The following is an 11431-nucleotide window of genomic DNA, read 5'->3' as shown; positions in this document are numbered from 1 at the left end:
CTCTCTGGCCTTTGCTCCCGTCCACAAGTACACGAAACCAAGGAGTGTCATTTGACCTGCCACTTTCCCTTTTAGCCATAAATGTTCCTTGCACTCCTGCTTGACCCTTTGCCAGTCTGTACTTTTATGAATGAATGCCCCAATACCACCTCCCTTTCTGCTGCCTTCTGTTCTATTACAATATTCTCACGCGTAGTCCGGATTGTTCGGAGGTTGTTCCATGTCCCTGAGATGTGTTTCTACAAAACCGTATACCATCGTCCTCTCTTCCCTTAGCTGTTCTTCTATCTCTTCCCACTTTGCCTGTTCCTACCACCCTGCATGTTAATATACCCTATGTCTGAATTGGCTCGGCGCTCGTGGCTACGTCTATTTATGCCCCGGACTCTACCTATCGTAGATATTGGTGCCACTTTGGAATCGTATCTGTCCATACTACCTGTCGAAGAATCTCCCTGGTTGTTTTCCCCGGTACTAGCTATCCTGCATCCCGAAGGGCTCGCTTGCCCCCCAAAAAGCTACTGCGCGTCCTGCAAGTCGCCAACCCACCTCATGACCTAGCCACCCATCGAAGTGAATTCTGTCTCGTTGAAACCCCCCCCCCCCACCTATGCACCTCTCTGTTTATTTCCACCACCTCAAAGCCTTTCTCTCGACTCATCCGCCATATCTCTTTGTTTGCGGTGACCACCGCTCTTTGCAGGTTGTTATCACGCACCGGTACCTCCGGTATCGTGCATATCAATACCTGCACCTTAGGAGAAGTGGCGCGCATGTCATCGACGCCTTTCGCCAGTGTGGCTGCTAGTCCTGCTGCATCTTCATTTAGGACATCGTTCTTGGGGGAATTAACAATGCCCTCCGTGAGGCTTCCGCGGCGTCTGAATAGGCAGCTCGAGCACCCAACTGAAGTCTTTTATTCGCTACCTTATTGTGTAACCCAGACCCCGTCCCTCGTTACCACGGATTATGGCGGGGGCGGCGCCGCTTAGTAGGAGAGGGTCTATGGAAGAGAGGGGAGCGAGACTGAAAATGAGATGCAGGTGTGCAAGTTTAGCCGGTGTTGCTGCGCCACCAGCGCGCGCGTCACCAGCACGTCACCTCCAGAGGCGAACCAATAGCGCGCGAGCAATCCTGAGGGTGGCACTGGCGTCCTCCTCACACTCTTTCTTTTCCTTCTTTCGTGCGATGCGGGGCCAGCAATTCCAAACCTGGACCGGCATGGCAGGTCCTGGACCCGGCATGGCAGGTCCGGGAACTGGACCGGCATGGCAGGTTCAGTTCCCGAATCACCGCAGCAGCGCCACTGTGTGTGTGTGTGGGAGGGGGGGGGGCGCTGCAGCAGTGAGTCCGGGAGCGGGGGGGACAGTTTTCCCGAGCGCCCATGGAATCGCATGCGCGGCGCGCTTGCAGTACTTACAATTGAGCGCGCGCATGTGTGTGCGATCCGCGAAATCATTTAATATCCGTGTAGCATGTGCCTACCAGGTAATTACCGATGTTGCTTTTAATAGCTGCAAGTTTAGCAAAGTTTCGGTATTGTCTGGCCCGAGAAGCAATGAGCTAATTTTACTCGGATCCTACAAGCTCACAAATAACTGATCTGGATGGCTACACCTTTCCTAATGCATCAAAATTCATTTTAGTAAATGTGAGTATGTCGCTTCAGGAAACGTTGCTTCAGATTTAATCATTTCGTTTAGAATACGCAAACTCAGCAATTACAGTTACCACTGTTCATTTTACACAAAACAAGGTGGACTTTTTACTTCCTCCAAACACGTCTATAGTATGCATACAATACAGTAATAGATGCAAAAAAAAACAAAAAAATATACTTAGCATGTGTGGGATCTCGAAACAGAGGACTCGAGCCTTTTTGAAATTTCAGTGCGTGTAACTTCAGTGCTGGCAATTGAGCGAGCAGTATGAAGTGACTAATATAAAAAACTGTGAGATGAAAAGAGCGATAAAAAGCTAGAAAATGCGAACACAGCTGTTCACGTTCCTGTACTTTTGAATGTTTTTGCCTATTTCCGTCACGACGTTTTTAATGAGAACGCAACTTATTCAACCTTACATTCAACAGTGAACAAATAATCGGAACAAGTTGCGTGGAAATATTTTGTATATTCTCACTTTAGGGCTGATCCGATCATTTTTAATTTTTTCACTTCATTACACCTTTGCGTATTAAACCAGTTCAAAATTGCTTCAGAGCTAGGTAGGTGGTAGTTTTCAGGAGAAATATCCGAGTGAGTGCATCTTAGTTGGCGACACTCACTCACACACAAAAGGTGCCCCGTTCTGCCGCCGACAAGCATATGTTTATGTTCACTCTCCCACAGCCGCTGGCTGCAAATGTTGTTGCATCCAAGAGTTTTGACACCACCTTCCTGTTTTCTCTCATCCCTAGCTTTTTTTTTATAATTCTCGGCGTATCTCTAGTTTTCTTCTAACGCCTGCCTTTAAGCCCTTGGCATCTTGGTCCTTAGTTCCGGTTATTTCCGAACGCTGTCGCAATGTGGTGTCGTGCGTCTCCGGCAAGGCCACGCGAAACTGATGTACGTTTTCGTAAAACATCTCGAGCACCCCTTCTAGTGAAGAAGTTCGGCTGTCTGTGGTCATTTGCGGAACAGCACGCAGACTCAAATCTACATGTTCAAAACGTGCGAAAGCAAAAAGATGCCGAAAAGCAGCTTGTGGGCGACAAAATTTCATACTTGAAAAAAAAGTATACATCTATACTGGCAGCCGACTCACACGTTGAGAGCCTCCTGCCGGGAGATCGTGAGTAGGGTCGTTTTGGAAAGATCTATGGTAGAAAAAAAAGAAGCCATAAACGATCTGCTATAATCGTTTCTGATCACTTTTCACGACAGTTGCCTTTGTTTTTTGTTCTGCCTTCATCTTGTGCACCCAACTTTTGGCTAATCTGTCTATTGACAATAAAACCATCCATTCGGTATTTTAATATTAGCATATCCATTGGCACTCGCGAATCATGATAGCACTCCAATGCGCTTGTTTTCTGGCAGTCACTGCCATGTGGTTTTGTCATCAATTGCTGTTTATTTGTTCTACTACGTATCATCGAAAAATTGCCACCTGTGTTCGCTCAAACGAAGGCACGTGTACTCGACCGCCCTTCAGCAGCCAGGGTTTGGTGATGTGTAATTATTAGAACGTGGTTGTAAGTTGACCCGGCCATATATATATATATATATATATATATATATATATATATATATATATATATATATGCAACGAGCAAGGTTGCGTAAGAACACAGGTTATTATTCGAGAAACGTTAGCCGCAACAAGCGGGTACAGACAGGAATCCGGCAAGCACGAGCCACACACGGACGTCAACGTCTTCTTTCACGCTGGCACAGAGCTGGCGTCACTATGCTTCGGTAGAATTACTCCCCGCGCAGAACGGAGGCAACCTGGCGGCCTAGAGAAATGACACGACAAGGGGGTCATAGCACGGTTTGAGGCGTGATACGTGTACTGTTTATCGCCCACGGCAGCGTTGGTCCGAAGGTGGATCAATGGGCTCAACTTTATAGTTGACAGGAGATGTTTGTCGCACCACACGGTAGGGGCCATGGTATTTCGACGAAAGCTTCGGGGAAAGACCGGGAGTGGTAGACGGGGCCTAGAGCCAAACCAGCATTCGTGGGTTATAGTGTACATTAGACGCAGAGGAATCGTGGTCAGTTTTCTGGCGCCATTGGTCTTGTGTGGCGAATGAGCGAGCGAGTTGACGACACTCTTCGGCATACGCGGCTGCTTCGGAAACAGGCGTCGCTTCGGAAACATCAGGCCTGTACGGGAGAATGATGTCCATGGAGCATGATGGCTCACATCCGTACAGGAGGAATAAAAGAGAAAAGTCAGGGGTTGTTTGTGGCACAGAGTTGTACGCGTACGTGACAAAAAGGAGCACTTGGTCCCAATTAGTGTGGTCGCCAGAGGCATACATGGCGAGCATATCTCCGAAGGACGGTTAAAGCGTTCAGTCATGCCATTGGTTTGAGGATGGTATGCCGAGGTTTTCCGATGGACAGTGCGACATGCCTTGAGCACATCGTTGACGCCGTTCGAGAGAAACACGCGTACATGGTCCCTCAGTAATTCACGAGGTGCAGCGTGTTGCAAAATGAGATGGTGAAGAAGAAAGGACGCAAAGTCTTTCGCAGTGGTAGCAGGCAGCGCAGATTTTTCAGCATAGCGTGTCAAATGATCGACGGCGACAACAATCCACCGGTTGCCTCGAAGAGTGTTGGGTAGAGGACCATAAATATCAATTACGACGCAGTCGAATGGTCTCACTGGGCAGGTTAAGGGTTGCAAAGGGCCAGCAGTGCTGTGAGAAGGCGTTTTGCGTCGTTTACACGTGGTGCATGACCGAACGTACTGGCGAACGTGCCGATACATGCCGCGCCAGTAGTGTCTTAGACGAAGGCGAGAGTAAGTCTCAAATACTCTAGCGTGGCCACACTGGGGGTCATCGTAAAAGGCAGCGCAGATGTCCGAACGCAAATGACGAGGGATGACAAGGAGCCACCTACGGCCGTCTGTTACGTAATTGTGGTGATACAACAAGCCTTCACGGACAGAAAAGTGTCTTGCTTGACGAGAGAGGAAGCGTGAAGTCGTTTCTGACGAACTGTGACAGAGGACGTTGAGCAAAGAATTGATCCAAGGATCCTTGCGCTGTTCGGATGGCATGTCAGTGACGCTCAGCGATGACGAATCGCAAATGGCAGTTGACAAGCAGGCAAGGTCAGGAGACAGTGGAGAACGGGATAGTGCATCGGCTCTGAATATGTCTACGCCCTGAGCGATAAACAAGACGGATATTGTATTTCTGAAGGCGTCAAGCCCAACGAGCAAGGCGGCCAGTAGGATCTTTCATGGGCGCTAAGCAGCATAAGGCATGGTGATCTGTGGCAACATCAAACTGGCGTCCGTAAAGGTAAGTGCTTAATTATCTTATAGATCAAATGATAGCCAAGCACTCCTTTTCCGTGACGGAATAGTTGGACTCTGCCTTCGTTAGGGTACGGCTGGCATAGGCGACAACGTACTCGTCGCAGCCATCCTTTCATTGAGCGAGAATGGCACCGAGGCCGACACCGCTTGCATTCGTATGAATTTCAGTGGGTGCATTTGGATCGAAGTGGCCGAGAACTGGTGGAGACGTGAGTAGCCGGCGCAGCGCCGTGAATGCGTCATCGCAGTGGGTATTCCAGCCAGAGATGTCCGCACTACGGGAGAGAAGCTGAGTCAGGGGGGCAATTATAGAGGCAAAATTGCGAATGAAACGCCTTAAATAGGAACACAAACCTATGAAAACTACGAAGCTCCTTTAGGGTAGTAGGCTTGGGGTACTCGGCAACGGCACGCAGTTTGGCAGGGTCTAGCGATATTCTTTCTTTTGAAACGACGTGGCCGAGAATTGCGAGTTTGCGGGCACCAAAACGACATTTCTTGAAGTTTATCTGCAACCCGGCTGCCGTAAGGCACTGGAGAACTTGTTCCAGACGGGAAAGATGAGTTTCGAAATTCGTCGAGAATACAACTATGTCGCCTAAATAGCAAAGAGGAGCCCTCCACTACGGCGTCTCTCATAATCATATCGTGGTTTTGGGACGTTAAACCCCACAAATCTAAATAGCAAAGACAGATGTGCCATTTAAGTCCCCTGAGGACGCTGTCCATCATACTTTGAAAAGTCGCAGGCGCATTGCAAAGACCGAAGGGCATTACAATAAATTCATATAGGCTGTCAGGGGTCACAAATGCCGTTTTTGGACAGTCTGGTTCTGCCATTGGCACTTGCCAATATCCAGAGCGCAGATCCAGTGAAGAGAAAAACACCGCACCTTGAAGGCAATCCAAGGCGTCATCAAGGCGTGACAGGGGATAAACATCCTTGCGTGTGATCTTTTTTAGTCGATGATAATCCACGCAAAACCTAATGGAGCCATTCTTTTTTCGCACGAGGACCACTGGCGAAGCCCAAGGACTGTGTGAGTGCTGAATAACACCCCGTTGCAGCATCTCGTCGACGTGTTGAGTGATGACGTCACTCTCAGCCTTCGAGACGCGGTAGGGGCGCTGACGAAGTGAAGTATGATGACCGGTGTCGATATGGTGAGCGACAAGTGACGTGCGTCCCAAGGGACGTTGTCCGTGGTCGAAGGAGGCGCGAAAACGGTCAAGTAGTTGAATGAGCTGATTGCGCTGGTCTTGCGTAAGGCCGGTGTCTACGCTACGCAACAGAACGTCTTCGTCAGGTAGTGAGCCGCGGTGGCAGCTGTGACAGCAATCACGGACATCAGCGTCGTATCAGAACGGGCATCGAAAAGAAAGATGCCATCATAAGTGTCAAGACTCCCAATACATTCGCCATGCAACGGATTGCACACGTATACGGCACTGGAACCATCGGCAAGTGTTATGACGGCAAACGGGACGACAAGGTTCCGGCGACAAGCGCATTCTTGTGACGGCACAAAGAGGGCAGTTGAATCGGAAACAGAGTTGCACAAAAGAGATACCGCGGCGACCGAAAAAGCAGAAATGACGACGTTAGCGGCGACGATCACCTTTCTGGGTGAGCGAAGGAGATCTATGAATGTCGTGCTGAATGGAAACAAAACGAGTTGAGCACGAGCGCAGTCGACAACCGCATGATTAGCGGAAAGAAAGTTCTATCCCAGGATGATTTCATGAGACTCATGCGTAAGGACGACAAATTCAACGATTTAAAGTACTCCTTCAATCACAACACGAGCAGTGCATGTGTCAGAAGTTTGGACGTGTTGCGAACTCGCTGTGCGTAAAGAAATTTCAACCAGCGGAGTCGTCACTTTGTTCAGTTTGTGGCATAACACTTCACTGATTATATACAAATAGCGACACCTGTGTTGACAAGAGCAGTTGTGGAGAAACCGTCCACAAACTCGGCAATCTCGTTAGGGGGCGAAAGATGAGGCTTTGGAAATTTCGTCGGTGGCGAAGCTCTTGCCTCAGGAATTGCGACTGTTAGTTTTCCTCCTGGGCGTGGTTGGAAAGGCGAAGCATGGGGGAAGGAGACCGAAGACGGGGTGAAGAAGATCAACGTCGGCTGAAGTCTGGTTGACGTGAGCGGGGGTCATGTGCATCAGGTGTCACATGCGATTCTGATTGCCGAGGTATGTTGCCGGAATGCTGAACATCAATAAAATAGAATCCACGGCGACGACAGTAGCGCGCGACATGTCCAGGAATACCGCAGTTGTAGCAGACGGGCCAGTTATTCGGAGTACGCCAAGAGCTTACAGGTCCTCGAGGTGGTGGAAAGGGCCGATTTACCGGATAAACCGAAACTGGTGACCTGTAGTAGTTGGTGGCTGGACTGTATGAAGGGAGCGGCGGTTGGGCAGGAGGTCGGCAGACGGCTTCTGCATAAGTCAGCGGTGCAGCAACTGATATTGGGGACGCGGGTGAAGGGAGAGCTTCCACAACTTGCGTCTGAATAGCACGGTGAAGTGAGTGGTCCAGTGTTGTGGAGGTCTCGTGTATGGTGGCGACAAGAAAGAGCTGTCGAACAACTTCCTCCCAGGTGTACTGTTGAATTTGAGGCATTACTGCGCTGTAGTCGGGGCCACTGCTTTTGCACTACAAGGCCGAAATATCAGTTGTTTGCGTATTAGTGCGACGTGTAAAACTTCGCTGCTTTCACAGCTCATCGAAACTTTGACATAGCTGATTCACGGCCGTGACGGTCTGTGGGTCTTTGGCCACAAGCATATAAAAAGCTTCGTCATCAATGCCTTTTATTATATTGTTTATTCTGTCAGCCTCCGTCATCCTCGCATCAACTCGCCTACAGAGGCTGATCACATTCTCAATGTAGCTCGTGAAGCTCTCACCAGTTCGCTGAAATCGTCCCCGCCGTCCCAGTTCAGCACGAAGCTTGCGCATGGCTGGACGACTGAAAAACGACGTGATGGCCTCTTTGAAACCGATCAGGTGGGGATGTCGGATTTGTGGTTGGTGAACCATAGGTTGGCCAAATCCGTCAAGTAGAAGATGACGTGAGTCAGCTTCGCAGGGTCATCCCACTTGTTAATCGCGCTGGCATGCTCGTACTCTGCCAGCCAGTCCTCGACATCTTGATCTTCAGTGCCGTTGTATACTGGTGGGCCACGCAGACGAAGTACACGAGAACACATGACAGGTGGCAGCGTGGAAGAGGCTTGTGGGGGATCGACGCGCTCTGTCATCGCGGACTGAGATGGTAGCTTACGGCTGTGGAGCTCCAGGACATTACCAAGCACGTTTCCACCAAATGCAACGAGCAAGGTTGCGTAAGAACACAGGTTAATATTCGAGAAACGTTAGCCGCAACAAGCTGGTACAGGCAGGAACCCGGCAAGCACGAGCCACACACGGACGTCAACGTCTTGTTTGACGCTGGCACAGAGCAGGCGCCACTATGCTTCGGTACAATATATATATATATATATATATATATATATATATATATATATATATATATATATATATATATATATATATATATATATATATATAAAAAGGAAAGAAGTGTATACATCAGGCTCGTTTTTCCGTGTTTTAACACAATATTAATGAGATCTAACAGTCAGTAATGCCAAGGATTGTACAGGGGAAGTTATTAGAACCAATGCAATGTAAATAAGAAGAAAGAAGAAAGAAAAGTGGATGAAAAAATAACCAGCCGTGAGCAAGAATCGAACCTACGACCTTCGAATCAAACGCATCGAACGCGTTATTCGAAGGTCGTAGGTTCGATTCCTGCCCACGGCTGGTTATTTTTTCATCCACTTTTCTTTCTTCTTTCTTCTTATTTACATTGCATTGGTTCTAATAACTTCCCCTGTACAGTCCTTGGCATTACTGACTGTTAGATCTGATTTGTGGGGTTTAACGTCCCAAAACCACCATATGATTATGAGAGACGCCGTAGTGGAGGGCTCCGGAAATTTTGACCACCTGGGGTTCTTTAACGTGCACCCAAATCTGAGCACACGGGCCTCGACATTTCCGCCTCCATCGGAAATGCAGCCGCCGCAGCCGGGATTTGAACCCGCGACCTGCGGGTCAGCAGACTGTTAGATCTCATTATGTATATATATATATATATATATATATATATATATATATATATATATATATATATATATACGCGTCATGTATGAACTATGAAGAAACTTGAACGCCACTTCTGATGATGTATATGCTTTCGCAGCCTCTTCAGTAAAGGTACGAGGAGAGCGTCACCATATTTGCAGAAACCCCTTTTATCCAGCGTTTGAAGCTGAATTACTTTCCATGAAAAACATGAAAAATATTCAAATCATATTTCTTTCATTCGTTTATCAGCATATATAATCTATGAACGTATAATAGCAAGTGTACTAAAAATTAGTTGTCAAGCATTCTGGCTGAAAGAATTGCGAGTAACTGAATAAACGTCACAAAAATCGAAATACTTTAGTTTCAAACATATTTATAAGTAAAACAATGACGTGCCATATAATTCAGCTATGTGCTGTGTAGATTTTTCTTTCAGCCTCAAAGCTAGAAGCTGGTCCTGGAAAAAAAAACGTCAGGTGCTGGGCACGCACATGAAAAATCAATTGAAGATAGCGCCTACGTACTCTACAAAATACGCGATATGCAATCCCTGCGATAAATGAGATTCGAAAAACACTGATAAGAATAACTGAGTGGGTTACTGTTGTGACAACGACCAGCTAATTTGTTGAGGCTACTGCCCCGATAGAGCCGCCGCCGCCACTCGTTTCTGCGTCCCTCCTCTCCCGCCCTGTCACGCTGCAGCGGCCACAACAGCAACTACGACTGGCACGCGCTCTCCCTATAAAAGCCGCTCGATGCGGCGGGCCATACTGTGCGCTTTTTTATCCAGCGGTCGTGGAATGGCAGACTTGCACGAAGGAAACAGCCACGCACGGATGCCTGAAAACGTCATACGTCAATCGGTGAGACATGTTTGCCACCAGCGTGAACCAGCCCCCACGCGCATTCCGCCTCCTATCAGATTAACAGCCTAGGTGACGTCGCGCTCCCAAAGGATGCCGTGCTGTGAATGGATGGCTGCAAACGCGTTCGGCTGAGCTGCAGTGGTCAGCAGCGATTCGGAGCTGTAAATTGTTGTAATAAATTACGCAGAGACCTTAAGTAAATCTGTAAAGGACCCTTATTAATCGGTCTACCCAATATGTTCGTACGAAATTGTCAAAACCATTTCAGGGTCCCTTTAACATGGACATTTAATAGCGCGAATCATTTCATTGTAACGAATACGGAGTTTTTTTTTTTTTGCTCTCATGGTATGTATGATGGGGCCGTTTGTAAGGGATCTTGAGAACCAAGAGCATTTCATGTGCTCCTGAAGTTAGCAATAAGCCTCTAGATGCTCTCTGTTCCTGGGACAATTGTATAACTACAATCAAACGCATGATTACCGTTCATGAAACATCGTGGTGCAGACCAAAAAGGAGCATTTTTTGGGGGGTCGTACTCATGAGTCTGCAGTTCTTTTTCAATCTCCGATAAACAGCAAATCATGTGGTGATTGGAGTTTTCAAAACTTTCATCGTTTTCGTCATGTGTGTAGGTCTGCAGCTCCAAGAAGACTGCGGCACCAGTGAAATACGGCATCACAGCGGCACAGCTAGAATACGCGGACTCCTCCGGACACTGCAAGAACGGGACGTTTCCGCTGCTGCGTGCCCTCAAGCAAATTGTGAAGTTCTTCAAGGACAACTACACGTCCGAGGCGAATTTCGAAAATTGTGTCGCTCTGAGGACGTAACTTTTACTACGCCTCCATAACTACAAATACATTGTGGGTTTGACATACGCAAAAATAAAACACAAAACTGCTGGTTGATTCACTGTGACCCCCTTTTTTTTTCAGTAAATATTGGTGTCGTATCCTGGGCCTTACCTAAGCTTAGTTTTATGATACACGACAGACACGATAAAAGACATGGCATGATAAAATGAAAGGAACATAAAGTGTTCGCTAATATGAAAAAGAAATGATCTTAACGCGAACGAGGTGCAGTGTCCTAAAATTTTTCTTTTGTTGGACGCTTGGTCATTATTCAGGCTGCCTCAGTAATCATATTTCCAGAGTCAAGTTTAGCTGGTATTTTCGTTTACGAGAAATTCCAGCTTAAGAAGTATACTTTCAGATGAAGCCTTCAGTGAATCTTTCATAAAAAAATCACCGCTCAAGCCTTCCGTAGAAATGGTTAACCAGTAAAATATGAAATGAGTGGCTCCGATGTTTGTCTGTGAGTTCAACCCGACGTGGAGCTGAAGCCTTTCACAATTATTGGGTACATTTTCCTGCTTCTTG

At 47.5% G+C, this 11431-nt stretch overlaps 1 protein-coding gene across 1 annotated transcript; it reads left to right on the top strand.

The window, feature by feature from the left end:
- The first annotated feature begins 9890 nt into the window (after positions 1–9890).
- On the top strand, positions 9891–10957 carry LOC142817442 (uncharacterized). The gene is made up of 2 exons (XM_075894461.1): positions 9891–10043; positions 10682–10957. Exons 1-2 carry the CDS (start codon positions 9936–9938, stop codon positions 10877–10879), a joined length of 306 nt encoding a protein of 101 aa, XP_075750576.1. The 5' UTR covers positions 9891–9935; the 3' UTR covers positions 10880–10957.
- The last annotated feature ends 474 nt before the right edge of the window (positions 10958–11431 follow it).

The sequence above is a fragment of the Rhipicephalus microplus genome, chromosome 5, assembly GCF_043290135.1.
Source record: "Rhipicephalus microplus isolate Deutch F79 chromosome 5, USDA_Rmic, whole genome shotgun sequence".
NCBI classification, from domain to species: Eukaryota; Metazoa; Arthropoda; class Arachnida; order Ixodida; family Ixodidae; genus Rhipicephalus; species Rhipicephalus microplus.
This window is presented reverse-complemented; position numbering and strand designations above follow the sequence as displayed.